Genomic DNA, 20,640 nt, shown 5'->3' with positions numbered 1-20,640 from the left:
AAATTGCATAAACTTTCTGATAAATAGAAAATCCAGAGATATCAATGCTTGTTAAGTTGTAAATAAAACAATAGCAATTATTGTAAAAATTGGTGAATTAAATTTTATTTTTAAATTAATATTTTTTTTAATCCTTATTTCTGTGAGAAAGAAATAAACATTTTGATGCTCTTAGGGAAAATAAATCAAAAAATCAAAGGACTTATTCTTCAAATACTTTTAAAGAATGAACATTTATTAATGAAAAATTGTTCTGAATTTAACACATCTCTATTCCTTATTTGATTTGATTGAGGTGTTTCTTGTGATAGACTCAAAATTTTCTGAAATGGATTTTATCAAAGCGAAAAGGTCAAATTAGTTATTAAAGTTATAATTTTGAATTGCCACAATTAGCATATTAATTTGAAGATTCTCAAAAATGCAGCTGAAATTTATTAAAATGAGACAAGTAGGAACGGCGTCAAATGGTCTGAAATGACAAAACGATGAAGGAGAGATTCATTGAGTGAATCGTCAATAGACAAAAGAATCAACTGGTCTTTTTTTTTGGTTTAATAATCTAACAGTATTAGCATGCACTCGTATAAATGTCAAAGGACTTTTCAATTAATGGCAATTTTTTAACTTTAATATGCATATTACAAATTAAATTTATAATTTATCTTCCAAATATGACGTCAACACAATAATGATCTCTTTAAATGTTGGCCTGTTTTTCTCAGGCCCAATGCATTCCTTCATTAAATCACCAAGCACCTCAGGCATCATTTTAGGTGGTTTTAATCGATAACCTCCTATTATAACTTTATTATACACCTGAAAAAATTTTCAACTGATTTCAAATGTTTTTTTATTAATTTATAATGAACAAAGAATCATTAGTATTGATGAAAAATAAAAGTTTTCCAAAACCAAACATTATCATGGGAACCTTTAATAGGACCAAATTGTTGCTCCTATAATCAAAGGAAAACTTTAAATTTAAATTCGTAACCTCATCAGCTTCCCATTCCCTGTATGGTATACAATATGGCACTGTAAAGCATTCGTACATCGTTACACCGTATGCATAAACATCTGTTGCCTTGTTGACAATCCCTTTGTCATATGCTTCAGGTGCTAACCAACGCAAATTCAACGGTTTATTAGGATCAATTTTGTAAATTTTTGTGTGCCTTGTCATGCCGAAATCAGCTACCTACATTTATTTATTAAGAATAGATGACGAATATACGGCAGTTAAAATTTACGACATTATCAAGTAAAATTTATTTTATTTCAAGACAGATCTAGTCAGGAGTGCTTCTACCTTTCAACAGTTTTCGAATTTTTATTTCACCACAGTTATTTCTGTATTTTCTAAATTTTGTTGAAGTATTTTAGCATTGATTATTTTAGTATTTATGCAAATCTCTCATCAATTACAAGAGTATAAGCAACTTTTTTAATACGAGATACTGTATTTTCCAAATGGAATGTTTACACATGAAGAGAAACTGTCTTCTTACGCTTACTTTGATAGTGTCACCAATTAACAGATTTCGGCAAGCGATGTCACGGTGTAGGCATTTTTGACGATGCAAATATTCCAGGCCAATAGCTGCCTCTTGCAGGATCTTTACTCGAGCTTTTGCTGCAATTTTTTTCCCTTTCTTGCAAAGATATTCGTCCACTGCTCCGCCGGAAACAAATTCCATCACCAAATAATAAGGCTGTAAAGTTGATCCTTTTACACTGTATTCAAATATGCAAAACAAAAATATTTGAAATTTTGTCTAATATTTCGTCATCTGTTTCTAGAAATTACTGAATGGTGTAGAAGAAAGATGGTTAAATAATATTAACTATTTTAAAAAGTCTTTTTGTGAGTCAAATAATTGCTCAAATTTGATCCCAAAAAAGTGTTCTTTATAAATATCCATTAAAGCTTTAATATAGGCTCGGAAAGTTTGTTAACAATCAAAATAGAAAGTTGCACTTTACTTAATGAACTGCTCATATACTTGCAAATAAATTCAAGAATTTTTTGTTCATTTTCTTAGTTTCAGATGTTGCTGCTATTTTAGTTTCACTTTATTCAACGTAAATTATCAAATCATAATCTTGTAGTAATTTTTGAGGAAGGAATGATTTCTATCAGTAAACCATGTGATGAAATTTGAACATTTCCCTTCCTAATATTTCAAATTTTCATCAACTAATTTTGTTTAAACTAAAGTTCGCTATATGGAAACTTTAACTTTTAAATTAAACTAAAGTTCAATTTAAAACTTAAAGTTTCTATATAGCGAGATGAATTTGTTTAATTTCGGGAAGAAAAAGGATCTTTACAGCAGCACGAGAAATAAAAATCTGACAGAGTTAATTCTTGCCTCAGAATTGAGAATGGAAAAAAATGCTGAAAGGCCAAATACCGTATAATCATTTGCTACTCCGTAGTACTTTACCACATTTGGATGGTCATACATTCGCATCACCCTTGCTTCTCTCCATAAAGCATTGCTTGCTTCAGCCGTTATTTCAGTTAGTTCTTTTACGGCTACCTAAAAAAAAAAAAACAAGATTAGGCCACTAGCCAATCTCGTTTTTTTACATTCCATCGAATAGTCATAATGATTTAAAAATTTCCAACAATTGATATTTGCTTTTTTATCCTAAAAGGAGGATTTGATATTTACAATTTTCAAATATAACTGACGGAACTAGCTTTACCGTTATCGATTTTTTTATACCGATTGTAATAGCTCCCTTGTAAACAGTACCAAATGATCCGCTGCCAATTTTTTTACCTAGCCTTATCATTTTATGTTGCAATTCCCAGTGTTGACGACGAATTGGTATTTCAAGTGTCACTACAATACTATTTACCGTCAAAGGGCGCTTTGTTACCTAAAATATTCAGCGACCGTTAATCTGATGTACTGAAATATGGTAGAGTATCACGGAGGTAAAAAATAAATAGATAAAAACCTGATAAAGGTTCAGAGTCTAGAAATGGAAATGATTTATTATCACAAAAAAATAACCTGATATGAATCAATTAAATCTTTCGTCTGACAAAAATGTTTTCCTTGGAATTTATAACCACCTTGTATACCGGGAACAATTTCAGAATTAACAACTTCATTACCCCATCGGATACTCAGTGTTATTTTATAGCCACGATCATGTTCCACAGCTCGCATTAAAAAATCACCACTGTTCTGCAACATATAAATATATTTTAGCTTTTTTTTATTAAGTTCTCTACTCATTTGTTTCCTCAAATTCATATAATTAACTCCTATTTATCCTTTTCACCTACTTGGATTAATTATTCGTTTTTCAAATTTCTCTGCTTAATCTACATTTCTTATTTTAGAAACGAAATGATATGTATCACTCCTTGGTTTCTTCGACTTGTGACAGTGGTGCTTTTACACTTAGTGTGCATTTAATTGTTATGTTGTAAATACTGATTGAATATTGTTAGAATGTTATCAGATCATTGTCCTTTTATCAACTGGCAGTAGTTATGTTTGGATAACAACGATACTAATTTCAATAAGCCTGGTAAATAGTAAGTAACATTCTGGAAGAATGCCGCACTATGCCGAATGCATGTGGATTTGTCTATCAGAAGTGCGTAATTCTAATAAATGGAATAATTCTATTTTATACCTTTAACAACATTGCAGTATCTTCATCGGGTATCATCCCATGCCAACAATCCATATCAGCGTGATCATAAATCCCACTCTCTTTCGGCATCCTTAAATTTTGCATCTGATTGATCCTTCTAATCGGCATATTTCTCCTAATAATCGTGATAACGCATTGAACTCAACTTTCGGTGATTAAAAAATTTCAGAAAGAGTTTGAATAAATATTTCAACTGCTTTTTATTGTCCGAATCTATGCAAAAATTACAGCCGTATTTTAAATTTTGGAATTTTGTATTCCGAATCTTTTCAGAGACTTTATGTGGCTATTCCTAGTAATAACGATCCATGTTGATTAGTTTACTTTGTTCTCTCATTAATTGAAATCATAAATATTATTCTTATGTATGACCAATCACAATGTTTTTTTTTTAAATGATATGTTTGGGAAGTACAGAGAATATCTTACTAGATAAACTATTTTTATTGATCTTCGGCATCATACTCCAAAAGATTTTTAAACTCAGTAATCTACAATTGCTAACAATCCATTGAAGGAATAAGAGCACTTTTGTAGATTTAAACAATTCTTGATGTGCCTCATTATTATGAGACTATTTAAGCAGTTTCTTCCATCATAAAAAAATAAAACCACATTGAGACCATAATATATTCAATGCCAGTGTAATACTAATAATTTTCTTAGTCGATGAGCACCTTCAACTTTATTACTCAAAACATATTATATTCTCAATGATTCACATTTGTGAGCGGGCATGGTGTGTGGATAGGAAAGTTGCATGTGTACTTGTTCAATAAATTATGATTAAATCAGATCAAAGTGAACTTTGCGACTAAAATTCAGAAAATAAAACGTTGGTATTTATATTCCAAACAACGTTAGTTCCATTACAAGTTGATCGTCTCTATGGATTGAGATGAAAAACTCAGTTCATAATGTTCTCTAAATATGGCCAGCATGAGTGAGGCCTAGTTAACACTTGTGCCCTATACCTTAGATGTACTTCCAGGCTACAACACAAATCTCCCGAAAATTTTATAATAGGGTTAGGTATAAATGCAGCACAGTTAAACTGCCATAATCATCTATTCCTCTTCGTCCTCTTCATTATCCTCATCCTCCTTTTTCCCCTTCCCTTCTTCATCTTCAGCATCTTTCTTTCCCTCTTTTTCATCCTCTTCTTTCTCTTTTTTCGGTCTTTTCTTCGGTTTCTCATTTTCCTCCTCCTTCTTCTCTTCTTCCTCCTCTTCTTCCTCTTCCTCCTCTTCCTCCTCTTTTCCTTTGCTAGCTTTCTTTTGTGCTTTCTCCTCCTCTTCCTCTTTACCTTCCTCTTCTTTCTTCTTCGGCTTCCGCTTCAACTTTTTGTCTTCAACTTCTTCTGAAAATGCTTTTACAAAAATATTAAATTTAAATGTGTGAAATGCTCTCCTGAAATTAGGAAACAATCTCACTTGCACACACACACAAGCTTAAGCTTACACTGTACCCACCAACTTTCTCTTCCTTTCTGTCCTCAACGTCCTCAGCTTTCAGTGCTGGCGTCTTTGTCACCTCAGCTTTTACTGGTTTCTTTTTCGCGTCTTTCACTGCAATACCCTTGTATGTTATCTTCACTTGTCGACGACAAGCGCCAATGCTTCCCTGTAACGTGGAATGCCAAATAGCTGTGGAACATTTGGTCTTATTTAACCTCTCTTGTCTTGCGCAAGGGTAAGATGTAATATGTCTTGCTTTACAGTTGATCGGGACCCCGGACTATCCAATCCTGTCATCATCTTCCGGCAGGCATGTGTGTAAGATAAAATCAAAGCTACTATGTCAGTTCTTATTGCTCTGCTGTAGTTCCAGTTTTTGTCAAAAAGCTTAAAAACCTCAGATCTTTTGCTTTCTTTCCAGCTTTTCCAAGTTTTCATAGCATTGGTGCATTTGTCGGGTGCTGGTGCCATGACAATTGTAAAATGATCCGTTTTCTTTGGTTTCTTACTTGGGTCCCATTTTTTTAATGTCAAAATTACTTTTTTCTGCAAATTTTTAGTAATAATTCAAAATCGGTTGACAAAAATAACAAAGATCGTTCTTGTAAACAGTTTAAATAATTCACTATCATCAAACATAAGATAGGCATGTAAGCTTATCTATTTAAATTTATATAAAAAAATGACAATATTTCACCAAATTAATAAACCTTGTCACCAGCTTCAACAAGCCCATAAACAGGTTTCATTTTGAATGCATCCGGTTTTGTGGTTTTCATTTTAAAAATGATTGCTTTGTTCCAATCATTTTTTATATCTAAATCTACCGCTTGGCGTTCAGTTAAGGGTGCTGAAAATGTTACCTGAAAAGCCTTGGTTTGAGGAATGTAAACTAAATATAGTTGGAAAAAGGCTTTTTTAAGAAAAAAAAAAAAAAAAAAAACAGAGTTAAGACAATTCTAAAATTTGATGAAGTTGTTTGCAAGATTTTAACCTATTTCCAAAAATGGAAACAGATTAAATTCACTCAAACAACTGAAAAACTTCTAATTAAAAGAATCCAGTTGCAGTTCCAGTTTCTAAAAACCATGTTGGCTAACTAGAATGTTAAGATCGTTAGATTAAGGTCGTTGAATAACGGACCGTAGCAGGTTGCACGGTAAGTTTCTTGTCCATTCCGCAAATCGAGGAAATGATTCCGGAGCAACCTTACACACAGGAGACAAATTGTAAAATGTTTATTATATATATATATATTACTGTTATATAATCGAATCGAAATTTCCATTTTCAAAATTTTCAAGTGATTCCCGAAGAACACAGCCCTATCTATGACAAATGAAATATTCCGAAATTTCCACTGCCAATTGATTAATGGTCAACACAAATTGCAAAAATGCAATTGGTAATTCATTATCAATCTCCATAACTGCGCACTTGATGATAGGAACATGATATTTTGCATTCAGCAAAACTTGCCAAAACAGTCAGCCAATATTATCACCAATCCCACGTTTTTTCGTTAGATCTGAAATGATTCATGGAATATTTCGAAATTTCCGAAGTGTACTAGCTTCTCGAACTGCAAAAGTAAAGTGCAAATCTCAGTCTCTATTATCAAGTAAACTGTTACATTCATATTTTATAGATAAGGAAGCCTAAGCCTAAGCCTAATATATATATATATAGAGAGAGAGAGAGAGAGAAAAAAAAAAAGAAAATCTGACAAATTTGATAAAAAATGATTTTTCAGCTTTGTTGCTAGTAAGATGTTATAAAAAAGCAAGTCTGATTTCTGTTTCCATTTTGTTCAGAATCTTCGGAGTTTTTTTCATAACTATGTGAAATTATTGCCGCATGCTCATCAATAAAGGATATGCAGTCAATACAGCAATGAGTTTTTTGAACCAAAAAATATTCTTGATATATCATAACATAGGGAAATTCCAGAGTTAAATCGCTTAAACCTGAATATTTTCTACAAATCAAAGGAAAACGTTCATATCATCAAGAAACAGCGTTATAGTAATATCTAAGAAATACTTAGAATCAATATGAAATTGCTCACAAAAAAAACGTTAACCTGTCGCATGCATTTAATGTTGAGATATTGTTACTGCCAAGTCAAATTCATAAACATTTAAATATGCCTTCTCAAAAGTCGTTATCAGATTATATTCATAGAAATGTTTGTTTCAGAATCTGTGGCATGCAACAGTATTGGTGATTTTGCAAGTGTTTGGGTTCAAAGGTTGGGTTTTGATATTTGTGGTTACGCGTAGCTTTGTTCAGGCTGGCTTGTCACACAATTGCATACATGGCATCATCGGAGGGAGTCTTCCCAGCGAACGATGTTAGTTTTACTTACAACTTTCTTTGACTTTGTAGAAGAATCGCTGTTGCTTCGTTATTATTTCAGTCTTGAGTCCAATTTTACAACGAAAATTTATATGCAGCATTGAAGTTTGGAAATGTTTAATTATGGTCAGGATAACAAGTTAGTGAATTAAATTGTCAGGATTGACATTATTTGTCGTGTGTTACTGAATACCGAAAAAAGCTATGGAGTACTAGAGATTTCTCAATTCTTCCAGCAGTCTAAAATCATTGCCTTTCTATATATATATATATATATATATATTTTTTTGTTATAGTGGGACAATTTCAATGAGAGTTCTATCGCAATTAATAGGTATGACAGTAAGTATGGATGCCATAAGGACGAAATTACTGGCCGTTTCGTTAGGAATAATTCTGAAGCTTCGAGCAATGCACAAAAATTTGGTAACTTTTGTTGACAAATTTTCAATTTATCAGTAAAGATGTAACAATTTGTTAGAGGTTTCATAACTCCGTCCTTCTAGAAGAAATGAAAACATACATGGAGATGTGTGACGACCATAGTTTCGCTATATAGAAGAATAACCAAGCTTAGTTGCATAATATGTGTTTCATTTAGAATAATTTAAGCCAAAACTATAATACTTATTTATTTGAAGTGAGAACAACTAATTAGCTTCAGTCTTAAAATTCGATATTATTTTGAAACCAGAATTTCTATGTCTCGTTCTTCCTAATTAAAGTTCTTTTAAAGGCGAAGACAGAGGTCCTTATATAGTTGAAAAAAAGGAAAACGTGAACAAAAATAGACGTCCAGAAGCTGGTCATTATTTGAATTATTTGCTCAAAGAAGATTTCGTTATGAATGGACCCGGCGAAAACATTAGTGTGGTGAAGTCTGTTTGTTACTATTTTAAAAAATTTCTTTAACATCGCGCGTATTTTGTTTCTTTTCGATTTTATCAGTAATTTTTTCTTTTCTCCATTCATTTGGAGTTTATTATCGATTTCTGTGGTCTTCACTTCTTATTAAAGAATTCTGAATTGTTGGCGGCGGTAATATGCATAGTATGTGTAAAGCATGTATGTTGAGTATAATATGTTTTCTGATGGTTTTATGGTTACTAAAAGGAACTTAATATACACCATTGTATTGATATCTAAAAGAGGACCTAACAACCTAATTTAATTTATTTCTTATCAAGCTGTTATTGACATGTGCATGTTAACATTGACATATTAATATATGCAAATAATGAGTGTATTCGATTTTAATTTAATGATTGTACATATTTGTTTTGTATAACTTCAGAACAGATCTAAAATATTTTTACTACTCGTCTAAGAAATATTCTTACTGTTCGTCTTGTTTAGATCGTTTGAAGAAATGAACTTAAATTCAAGACTCATGCAAAACATTCAGCAGAAGAATTACTACGAACCCTTACCGATACAGAGAGCAACATTTTCTTTAATTCAAGCCGGCAAGTAGTTTAATTTTAAATGATTCATACTTTTTCCCAGATTCGGCTGTTCTGAACATATTACTTTATCTTGCTGCAAAACTGTTACTTTAAACGAAATGGCTGTAACCAATTAAGAGTAGATTTGCTAGCAGCAGAGGTCGAGTAATATGCTTTCAGTATCATATAAAGCATTTCTATAATATTTCTCATGGTTGAAGTTTAGGTTTCGACGTAATTGGACATGCAATAACAGGAAGTGGGAAAACGGCAGCATTTTTAATACCAGTAATAAATTATATTTCAACTCAAAAAAGTAGAAGTTAGTTTTTTATTTAGCTAAAAATTTTTAGATGAACTCATGCTAATGATTACCCTTATTATGCATATTTTTTATCATTGCAGTGAATAACATTTTTTCTGTTTCGAGTGCTGACTTATTCATAATTTTTATTAAGTTTATCTGTATTTTGCTCTAATATTGTAATTCATTAAAGATTAAAGTAGAGAAATAATATTTTTCTTTTGAAGCTGAGTATGGTTGGAATACGTATCCTTATTGCATCGTCGTTTCACCAACTAAAGAGCTTGCTGAACAATTGTATGAAGACACGCTAGCATTTTCTGTTGGTATGTTCCAATTCAGTTTATGATCTAAAATTGAGATTCTTAAACTACCAGTTCCTAAAAAATGTTGCATGAGTGAAGTTTGGTTTTACTATGTATTTTAGTGTTTTTAAACATTTTTATTCTCTCCCGGAGAAAAATAAAAGGGAATTATAACTAAAAGTTATGGTCACTCAAGTCTGACTGACCATAACTTTTAGTTCAAGAATTTTGGTGATGTCTCTTGCTTGCTCTGAAATTGGAGAGAATGCATGCTAGTGAGCTTATAAGCTTGAAAACTTACTGAGCAGTGGAAGTAATTGTAACAGTGTTTTTTCAGGTTTAAATTGCGTCACTGTAGTGAGTTTTGGTGAGATACCTCGTAAAGACAGCATTGCGCGCATCAAAGAAGGGTGTGATATATTCATTTGTACTGTTGGACGACTCTGTGATTATCTTCAGAATAAGATTGTAAGTCATACCAGTTGTAGGTTTCCACAGTTTTATGGAGAATGTATGTTCAGATTGCATTGTATAAGCAATTATATTACATAAAAATATGTGTTGAAAAGCGCAACCCTCTGTGAATTTCTGTTCTCCCACTTCTAAGGTTGCAAAGATCACTAATCTTCTTACAGTTGCAAGCAATCCTCTACTATATATGCAACTTAAATTCAATATTTCTTCAGTGAAAGGTATTACAGTTAGATTTGCGCTGTTTACATTTTTTGGTCTTTGATGAAGCAGACAAGCTGTTACAAATGGAGGGGTTTTATCATGATTTGATTGAAAATCTTTTACCAAAGTGTCATGAGGTAGGTCATTTCGCATTTCTATCGTAGTTTTCAATACTTTTTCCAAATTTGGAGAATGGTCGTGTGTCACTGCTAAATAAAAATAAATAAAAGAGGAAGAATGTGTTCGTATATTGTAGCTTATTTATTTATTACGACAAAGAAAATAATTAAAATGCCATCCTCTACGACATGTCAACTCGTGATTTTGATTTTTCGACATCTGTAGAGAACTGGACCTGCATTTAAGAACTTAAATTATTATAGATTCCAAACCTCCGAAAAATGTTATTCAGTGCCACAGACTATAACGATCTTGCTGAATTAAAAGGTGAATGTTTGATGCCGAATGCTACAAAAGTTGTTGTTGGTACTCTGAACAGTGTAAACCCATTTATCGAACAGCGAGTTTTAAAGGTAGGCTGTTTTCACTTTTTTAATCCTTTAGTTTTTAATTAGGATTTTGTGAAGTTTTCGAATTTTCAAATTTCAGCAATAGTTTTGATTTAATTAATTAGTTATTAATTTCTGTTGCTTTTGGAAGCAAGTCTGATTTCGACAGATGCATTTTAATAATTCCCAACTTTTAATACGTAATATGTCTGAAGTAAACAGAGAGCGATATTCTAAAAAAAAACCAAATTTATCACAGTTAAATTATGCATGTATGTATGTATGTATGCATCTACTATATGTATATATATATATATGTTCCGTTCCAGGTTGAGGTTCATGAAAAGCGCGATGCATTGTTGAATTTAATGCAAGAAATATACTTAAAGAGTAATCCAGCATTAATAAAAATTTCTTATCTACTTCTACCCTAGATAGTAGTGCTTCCCTTGAGTGAAGGGAAAGCAAAGCAAATTTCACTCCGTCATTTCCAATTAAATCACAAAATCCTATTTTTCTGAGATATATCAGTGCAAGGCATGAATATTCAATAGAGATAAATAATTCGATGCTTATTTATCATTATGAACCTAATTGGCTATATAGATAATGAACCTAATTGGCTTAGGAAGATAATTCTCTCACAAGATATTTATTCTTTATTGCAGGGGATGATAATTCACCACCAAAAATAATTATTTTTGTTAATACAAAACGTTTTGCATCAGTTATTGCATGTTATCTGTCGTTGAAGGGATATAAAGCTTATCCAATTCATGCGTACGCTTTTGTTTCCCAATAAACTTGAAATTATTGCATTTCATATCATTTTCATAGTAGAAAAAAAAAACTTGTAGGGAAATGCTAATTTATCATTCCTGATATCCATGAGGTATTATTTTACATTTAACGTTATAAACCCTTGACCAGTTTGACTTTAGGTTGACTTTGATACTTTTTTCAGAAATCTTACTGCAAAGTTACGAAGAGAAGCGATTGAAGCCCTGCAAAGCTCCGATTGCCACATACTGGTATCCACTGATGTGGCTGCGCGAGGTTTGGATATCAAGGGCATTTCACATGTATATTATTTCAGAATTTTATGAATTTCATTTTTATATTAGAAGATGAAAATTATTCGAGACAAAATGTTTTGCAAGGTGTTACTCTTTGGATATGAAATATTTCTATTCTCAAAGTTTACAGTTACAATATATATATCGAATTTCTTTCGTTTATATCAGTCTTCTTGTTTAGATAATAAATTATGAAATACCCAGACCTGAAAGTTTTTTGTCATATGTTCACCGCGTTGGACGTACAGGACGCGTTGGAAATGTTGGTCGTGCAACCACATTTTTTGCTCAATCCGTGGATCACGGCATGGCTTTAGAACTTTACAGAGTACTATTTTGTAAAATTTTTTTACTCACAAATCTCAAAAGAAACCCTTGTTTCGAACTATCAATTATTTTGAAGAATTTTCAAAATATGCAACTAATGGTTTTGGGAGTTCAGACTTTAAATTTCATTGGATTTCTGAAAGGAACTCAAAATCATTTACACAATTCTCGATTTTTTTTCTTTTTGATTGCTCTTCTGATATTCACTCTTTCACATTTCAGTGGCTTAAAATGAATAAACAAGAAATACCTGTTTTCCTGCTTGAAGAAGTCGAGCGACAAATTAGTATCGAAGATTTGCAGAGGAAAACGAGGGAAAAATATGAGAAAGCATTGTATGAGAGTTATGTAGAAAGCAGCGATGGAGAAATTTGAAGCTCAAAAAAAGTATCTTATACCATTAGTTTACTTTGATAATTGTTAAATGTTCCACTGATTATGTGCAGATGTTTTTTTCTTATCTTAAATAGATTGAACTTTGGCAGGAACTTTGAATATGTTTTTGTAGGGTATGGATTTTCTGGTTTTTTCTTAATTCTTTGCTGTTCTAATCTCTCTATTTCAGACTATTTCAAGACTCCATTCCTTGATTTTGATGTAGTTCAGCACTTTCTTCTTGGCTACAATGTATATTGAAAGTTTTAAATTATGCAAATTTGTATTTATAAGCTCTATGGAATTTTTTTTTTTTTTTGCTGGAAAAATATTAAAATATTGCTGACCAAGGCTGTTTGTATTGTGTAGCTGATAAGATTAGTACAATTTCTTTTTCTTAAACATGAGACATTGATAGTTTAAGCTTAGACTTGGACGGACAAATTCAGTAAGTGTACGGAATTTATGATTGCGGAGATTTTTTTAAATTAAAGTCTTCAGAGATAACTTAGTTTGAGTTCAATCAAGAAAATAGATGTTTAGGAGGAAATATGTATTACATTTGTTTTAGTTTCTTCTGTTAATTTTATTTTATTAAATTAGCAATAAAACTAATGTGCTTTTGAAACTGATCATCATGTATTCCGAAATAGCTTTTAACTTTCATGTTAGTACTTGTGAGTCAGTTGAGAAAATCTTTTCTAGACAGATGACAGTATCCTAAGTCCATATATAAAAAAGAATTAGCCTCGAGGAAAATAAAAGCATCTTTTAAAAAACAACAGTCGTGATCACAATAGCTTATGGTAGTTGAACCTTTTTAAAAATATGTCATCCAGAGCGTTGTTCCTTGGAAAAAACATGGCGTTGTTTTGTTTGATGCCATCAGCATTCCATTTCCTACTGTCAAGGTCATGAAAAGTATGAAAATCCTCAATGTCACATCATTTCAATCGAGAGACAAATGGGTGGGTTATCCTAGATATCATAGGAGAATTTCACAAACTTTTATTTTTAATTTTTGAATGACTCAGCGAATTCCGAAAAGTGCATATTTTTCACCTATAAACTGAAACAGTTACTGAATGTTCGTTCTAAAATTTCCCATAAATTTCAACTCGAAAACCTCGACAATTTTCTACCTAATGTCATAAAATGTGTTCATTTCTTATGGCATCTAGTAATATGCTATTTTTGGTTTAACTGTATGCATGTAAAAAAAGTTGCAAAATGAGGTATTTGTAATGCACCAATACCTTATAATTTTTGTCATTTTGTAGTTCTGAGCTTTAAATTCTTTTGCTATAATACGTAGGTCCTTAATGTTGGTATTGATCACAAATTTTGCTGCAATTCAGTTAAACATTATATCGAAAATATCGTCTTTTGTTATCACTTCAAAATAGTACTTAATCCATCAGTACAGTTGCTTTTCTCTGCATTGCTGATTTAGAGATTGGTGACTAATCTACTTTGTCAAGATTGTATCGAGTAACTTATTCGGTTGGGAACAAAAAATTCACTGCTTCACAGCTTATTCCCACTTATCATCTTAAATCCGAGAAACAAATGCTCCCTTCTTTTATTTCGGAGAAAATATAACCGTGCTGAATTTATTTAGCAAGTAGAGCAAGGTAAAGTAAGGTAAAATAATTCGTATAAGAGAATAATTTTGTTGTTTAACTTGAAGAGTTGCTTAGGAGGGTTTTAATTCAATTAAATGAAAACAAGTAACTTTCAGCAAAATGTCAAAGTAACTTTGACATTTTGCTGAAATACCTCTCATCCTTTTTTCAGTGACTGGTTTTTTATTTCCTTAAAAAAAAGAATTTTAGTTGGACCATGATCATTCAACATAATGCGGTTTTCATATTACTTAGTACTACAAAGAGATTCAAATTTGTTTTCTTATTAGTATAATTAAAATTTTGGAAGACGTAGTCCATCTGTCGGTCATCTGTCATTCAAAAGTGCATTTTAGAAATAGGAACGCAATGATATCAGTTTGGATCATTCATTTCGTAATATTTATATACTTTGATTATGGAATCGGGAAATCCCAAACTCGTTGTGACATAATGCATCATAAACATTGCTGCAATCCATTTATTTACAACATATGTTTCGAGAAGGTACCCTTTTCATTGTATTTTAAAATGTTATCACTCTGCAAGGCACACATATTTACTATATAATAAACAAAAGAAGTTATGTTTCAACATGAAATCACCTAAATATGTAAATGTGAAGGTTTGCATTGAATTGTCTTTTAGTGCCATCGGTGGGCAACTCTGAACTGCTTCCGTAACATAGCACGGCATGACCAAAGTTTTGAGGATTTAATTGACGTGAAGGTATCCTTTCTTTCCATTGTTAATCGTAAAAGTAGTAGAAATGAAGTAATCGACAAAATAAAGGGGTTAGACATTATTGAGATGGTCGTTTTAATGCACTCAACTACTCGAATTCTCATTTCAAATGTGAACTATTTGGAAAGTTTTAAGACAAAATTATCTATCGTGCATTTATAAGCATTTATCCGAACTTCAATTTTTGAATGTTTGGCAAATGTCATTTTTTAGGAATGTGGCACAGTTAGTGCAGAATTTGCGCCATGTATTCAGAAAGAGATTGCTGATCAGATATTCTATGATTGCTGTAAATTATACGTTGAATCGAAGTGCCATGAACTGTGCCGATATGAAACAAACCGTGACGTGGCGCAATCACTTGTGTGTATTGCTTTCTAGTTTAATCTTTATTATTACACTGATATGCATACGACAATCACGCCTCGTTTTTTGTTCAACCAGTTTTATCGTCATGGACTCTTTCATAACTTGAGTTGTTTCTCCTAGGGAAGGTGATAGGTGATAGTAAAGGTGATAGTAAAAGGTAAAAAGCAGCTAAGTGTTTCATTTCTTTTGGACGTTAACGTAACGTAGATATACGTCATCAAGTTATGCTTTCAGTTACTGGAGACATTCCATAAGAAGAAATGTTCCTTGGATAGCATATCTTCTATACTATATTGTGCATCCCAAAATCGAGACAATCGGTTATGTTGCAAACAGTTTGGTCTAACATCGCCAAAATCTGGTATTAGTCGGAGATGTCTGCAAATGTGCGATCCGTACCGTTTAGACATTCTTACTCTACGAAAAGATTATTTTGTCTGCCTAAGTAACTGGGATATTATCATGTATTGTCATCACGGTGGACTCAGGTACTAGGAAAAGTCTGACATATATGCACTATATCTCATCTTGTCAGCAATGCCCTATAGTACAACTGTTACAGAACAAAGATGACATTTGCAATATTTGCTAACAAACACCAGTGGTCGAGTCACATAACCTTCTTCGCATCTTCCATTCTTCATTTTTTGTCTACTCATATCCAACTTTTTTCTTCAACAACTTTATGCCATTGTTGTTGTTGGTGGTGGTGGTGGTTTTTGTCAACTTGTAACTTTCATAAAAACTAAGGTAGTAGAAGCTACTTCTACAAAGTTGGGCAATGTTATATGATGTACGGAAAACCTGGTATAGTTCGACAATAACTCGAAAAAAAAAAATCTTTTAGTTAGACATGCAAAATGCGGAATAATTACAACTAATTCAGTGTACAAGTTTATTTACTTTTTACCTCAACAAACATCACGAATTTCATGCTGTTTCTTTTTAAGAATTGAGAAGGAGGCTGTTGATGATTGCATTTTTTTTCTTTTCTTGTTCGATAGATGGGCATGAAGGTGTAAGTAAATTTTACACTTTTTGATTTGTGGAAGTGAAAGGGACATCTCATATAAGAATGTGTTTTTATTTTTTATTGTACACGTTGGGTTAATAATTTCTTGATGAATTGTGAGCGATTATTTTGTGGTAATTTGAACAATGATCCACGAAATTTGATTCGGGTGCATTCAATTGTAACTATTGTTATGTCCGGTGGGACTCTTTTTAAACCGATATTGATAGTCAAACTACCTCGATAAATTTGATCATTGACTGAAATATTTGTGGGCTGTCCAAATTAAATTGTGAATTCCATTCGCATTACTGTTTTTTCTTGGTCTTAGATTATATCGGTTTCCTTAGCTATGACCCAACTGCTCAATGACAAGCTTTTTCGCTAAACTGATCTAACCTTAAATACTCAGATTCATTTTGTTCACGTTGCTCTCTTATATCATATAATCGACTAATATATTTCAATATTTTTCCAAAGAAGTTTTCAATTAGAAAAGCGTTGTTTGTTGGTAGTGTCACCTTCTAGGGATTTGGGTTTTGAAGTTTGCTCTTTTTTAAGATATAATAAAAGTAATGAGTTTAATTCCTTGAATTTCTGTGTTTACTTAATTATTTAAATGACTGAACTTGTTGTGTGGTACATACTTGTCAATCACATACATATCTTTCTACTAATTCGAGTATTCCAATATACAAAGTTCTCTATTCCATCTCTCTTTGATCGTGAATGCTTAGCATGGTTTTATTATTTGCCCATCACCGTCACCAAATGAAAGGAAGAAAAACAAATTGCCTAGCAAAGATTTGTCACTTTCAATTTTTATCAAAAAGACCGTTAAATTCTCCCGCACTTGCACTTGTCAGTTAAAACAAACCTGTAAGCTAGACCATCTCGCAATAGCTTGTCGGACGGGTAAATTGTGATCTCCGGGTAAACACGTTACTACCATCATCATTAACTTATCAGGTTAACTCATACAAGATAAGCTTAGTAATTAATGTGTTGCAGAAATTTGATTATCTAATTATAATTGAGGAATTATTCATTAACGAATTTTCAAGCACCAAGAAGAAACATGACAATTTCATATGAGGAGGAATTGTCATCACTGATGTTGCGATGGCGGGGGTCTCTATGGAAAGCGGTATTAAAGGATTTGATCGCTTTCTATTTTGCATATTATATTATTCTATTTTTCCAGGTATTTCTAATACTTTAATTCCTAGTTACGCAACTTTTTGTTAACTTTGAAGTGATGAATAAATTTTTATTTCAATAAAGAACAAAGAATAATGCTTTCCTCTTCTATTTTTTCAAAATATTCCTCTTGTTATGTTTAACTAATTCAATAATTAGTGATCAGTAACAATAATAATAAAGTAATAAGTAATCAGCTAACAAGCGATAAGTTAAAATTACAGGCTATAAATTACAGTTTAGAGGCCATAGATCATGGGTTAAATTCTGCAGCCTTCAATTTGCACTAAATTTCTAATTTTTTTTACAAATTAGAATTTTTTTTTAAGAAAAAAAAAATCGAAACACATCAAGAAATTTTACAAATTCCTAATTTGTAAAATTCGATTTTCTTCCTTGCTTTGCATGTAAAAACAACTGCATTTTTTGGAGCAGATCTTTTTAATGTAAAATTCCCACCCTAAATCTAAGATGCCTGGCGTTGTTCTGAATCAGTTGAAGCTTTTTATTAGAAAATTCATTAAATTCATTAAAAATTCAGGATGGTTTAATTGAAAAAGGTTCATCCCAGTACTTTGCATTTATCTCTTATATATATTCTACATCACATACAATTTTCTACTATAGCCTAAACATCACTTTTTAATGTGATCTTTTAATTAGAAAGACAACCACAAATTTATATCTAGGGATTTGAAAAGCATTGCATTCTAAGGACTGACTAATTAATAACCTCACTAATTAGTAACCTAATAAATGAAACTGAGACTTCTGATTTTTGACATTTATTAGATTAATATTTACAAGAAAAGTGGACATAAAATATTTGTTGCAGTGGTATTATCTAGATGAAAAACAAAAAGAATACTTCACAGGATGGATTATTTGGTGCGAAATTGGCTCTCAATATATTCCCTTATCATTCTTGCTTGGCTTCTTTGTTGCTGTTGTAGTAGCACGATGGTGGGAACAATTCAATTATATCAGTTGGCCTGATAAGTTAATGATGATGGTAGCAACGTGTTTACCCGGAGATCACAATTTACCCGTTCGACAAGCTATTGCGAGATGGTGCAGCTTACAGGTTTGTTTTGAAATGAGTAATAGCCAAGGATATTGTCACAAATAAATATTTCTACGAGATATGTTTGCTATCATAACAAGCAACAATGTTGTTCATCATTTTGAATAGAATACATGAACAATGTTATTTTAGGCAGCTATTGCTTGGTCCGGAATATCAGTTCGTACCTTAAAGCGGTTCCCAACGGAACGACATTTAGTAGAGGCACATTTGATGACTGAAGAAGAGTATAAAATGTTTACAGGTGTAGAGGAAAGACATGGCAAATGGTAAATTCAGAGATTTAAAAATGTATTCCACATAGGGATGAAACAATTCATCACTTCAAACTTATCTAAGTAATTACTTTTGAATGGGAGTTAATTTAGTAAAGGAACTTTTCATTGGTAAGTTGCTGGTGCATTTCCTGAAAACTACATTATTCAGCTCCCAGGTTTGTACCGGTAATGTGGATATCAAATTTATTGGGAGCATTGTATCGACAACAACGAATTGATTCCGTGCAGCTTAATATGCTAATGCAACAACTTTACTCATTCAGGGATGGTTTCGCTATGCTGTTTGTTTATGATTGGGTGAAAATTCCTCTTGTTTATACACAGGTAAACTTACTGTAGACCAGAGACTAATGTTAATGAGGACAATGTGCCTAATGACTACAGTAATTTCGAATTCAAAGTGCACAATAACTATTCATCAAAAAATGAGACTACCACAAAACTTCACAAACTTTCAAATTTTATAGGTTGTAGCGATAGCAACCTACGGATACTTTATGATCTGTTTGATTGGACGGCAACCAAAAATTGACGAACATTCAATGAGAAAAGAAGTATCCATATTATTTCCAGTTTTTACAACTTTTCAAATATTGTTCTATATTGGATGGCTTAAAGTTGGCCAGTACCTAATGAATCCATTCGGTGAAGATGACGATGATTTTGGTTGCGTTTTTATTTCAATACTTTTAAGCCTTAATAACATTATAAGTACAACTCGGTCAGTTTACTAATCTAACGAATGATTCAAATTACTGATTATTATTTATCATCCTTTCATCTAGTACACCATCAAAATAACTACAATGCATGAAAATGGAGAGGCCAAGGAACAATAAGAATATTTGCAAAATTGTCTGCACTTCACTTCGCTGAAGTAATGTAGTTGATGTATTGTATTTCATAATTATATGGAATATCTTATTAGTCACTAAACTTTTTCCAAATAACTGTAGTGGAAAATGAGAGCAAGAATTTGGTGGTGACATATATTATTGTTTATGATTAAATCACTTCATTTATTGTGAATGAAACTGGGAAATAAAAAAGTTCTTTATGATGAAGTAATGATAAAACGATTTTTTAGAGCTGAACTATGTGCTAGATCGAAACACATTCATCGCACATATGATGGCAACAGATTTAGCTAATCAATTACCTACAATTAGCAGGAATGGGATGCGTGTTCTTCTCCCACATACGAAAGCATCATTTAAAATACAGGCGAGTGAATATCAAACGAACTTCTAGAAATTTCATATAGTATATTTGATCTTTGGTTTGAAGCTTCTCATCAAGTATTTATCTTCCTTTTATTTTATTTAAGTTCACATCTTACTTAGATTTAGGATGTCATCCCAAAAAGTCATTTAATGGATTTCAAATTAACAGAAGACGAGATGAAACTTATTCAATTGGACGAACTCCTGGGAAACAGTGAAAATGATCAAAAAACAACCAAACAAAAATCTGGATTATTATCACGAAATGTCGGAGTAAACAGAAAGTATTTGTTGATATTTCTCTTCTGAACAACAGTAGATTCTAACTGGTCTTTTTTAAGTTTCAAGAAATCTACATTACCTAACTAAAACTCTATGACAGATTAGTTCTGAAGAGTGGAATTTGGAAACTTTTCAGGACGAATTGCAGATATGCCCGAGAAAGAACTACATTCATCTGATTCTTATGTCGCGTAGTTCACATTTATCGATTGATTTGCTTTAAAAATTTCGAAGATATCTTTTTATTCCTATTAAATAAATGAAAAAGATATCAATTTTAAAAAGGGACCTTCTTATGTACTGAATTG

The 20,640-nt window shown here is 31.9% G+C and overlaps 5 protein-coding genes across 6 annotated transcripts; 3 read left to right on the top strand and 2 right to left on the bottom strand.

Annotated features, from left to right (window-relative positions):
* Positions 1-654: 654 nt before the first annotated feature.
* Positions 655-3,753, bottom strand: Bm10576 (Uncharacterized protein; the record flags this gene model as incomplete). The annotated part of the gene is made up of 7 exons (XM_001901680.2): positions 655-819; positions 998-1,201; positions 1,518-1,715; positions 2,418-2,546; positions 2,716-2,892; positions 3,030-3,206; positions 3,664-3,753. The coding sequence occupies 7 exons, from the start codon at positions 3,751-3,753 to the stop codon at positions 655-657; spliced, it is 1,140 nt and encodes a 379-aa protein (XP_001901715.2).
* A 998-nt stretch (positions 3,754-4,751) lies between these two features.
* Positions 4,752-6,317, bottom strand: Bm10577 (Uncharacterized protein; the record flags this gene model as incomplete). The annotated part of the gene is made up of 5 exons (XM_001901681.1): positions 4,752-5,044; positions 5,157-5,307; positions 5,538-5,687; positions 5,852-6,004; positions 6,285-6,317. 5 exons carry the CDS (start codon positions 6,315-6,317, stop codon positions 4,752-4,754), a joined length of 780 nt encoding a protein of 259 aa, XP_001901716.1.
* A 1,141-nt stretch (positions 6,318-7,458) lies between these two features.
* Positions 7,459-12,515, top strand: Bm10578 (Uncharacterized protein; the record flags this gene model as incomplete). 2 transcript variants are annotated; one of them, XM_043082005.1, is made up of 14 exons in its annotated part: positions 7,459-7,494; positions 7,796-7,925; positions 8,236-8,377; positions 8,856-8,965; positions 9,171-9,266; positions 9,476-9,574; positions 9,891-10,021; positions 10,255-10,365; positions 10,612-10,761; positions 11,067-11,127; positions 11,406-11,517; positions 11,702-11,819; positions 11,995-12,141; positions 12,363-12,515. In XM_043082005.1, 14 exons carry the CDS (start codon positions 7,459-7,461, stop codon positions 12,513-12,515), a joined length of 1,596 nt encoding a protein of 531 aa, XP_042937939.1. The 2 variants fall into 2 exon arrangements, with proteins under 2 accessions (XP_042937939.1, XP_042937940.1); XM_043082006.1 differs by lacking the exons at positions 7,459-7,494; positions 7,796-7,925; positions 8,236-8,377 and having other exon boundaries at positions 8,869-8,965.
* A 1,994-nt stretch (positions 12,516-14,509) lies between these two features.
* Bm12458 (Uncharacterized protein) lies at positions 14,510-15,601 on the top strand (the record flags this gene model as incomplete). Its single annotated transcript, XM_043082004.1, has 4 exons — positions 14,510-14,647; positions 14,789-14,869; positions 15,098-15,247; positions 15,488-15,601. Coding segments are annotated over 4 exons (483 nt in total), but the record flags the coding sequence as incomplete, so codon positions are not given.
* A 1,742-nt stretch (positions 15,602-17,343) lies between these two features.
* On the top strand, positions 17,344-20,511 carry Bma-best-14 (Uncharacterized protein; the record flags this gene model as incomplete). The annotated part of the gene is made up of 8 exons (XM_043082003.1): positions 17,344-17,469; positions 18,301-18,549; positions 18,682-18,818; positions 18,983-19,151; positions 19,295-19,493; positions 19,915-20,051; positions 20,177-20,334; positions 20,469-20,511. 8 exons carry the CDS (start codon positions 17,344-17,346, stop codon positions 20,509-20,511), a joined length of 1,218 nt encoding a protein of 405 aa, XP_042937937.1.
* Between the last annotated feature and the right edge of the window lie 129 nt (positions 20,512-20,640).

This window comes from Brugia malayi (assembly GCF_000002995.4).
Source record: "Brugia malayi strain FR3 genome assembly, contig: Bm_v4_Chr4_scaffold_001, whole genome shotgun sequence".
In the NCBI taxonomy this organism is placed as follows: domain Eukaryota; kingdom Metazoa; phylum Nematoda; class Chromadorea; order Rhabditida; family Onchocercidae; genus Brugia; species Brugia malayi.
The sequence above is the reverse complement of the archived record's forward strand: the minus strand, read 5'-3'. Positions and strand labels throughout refer to the sequence as shown.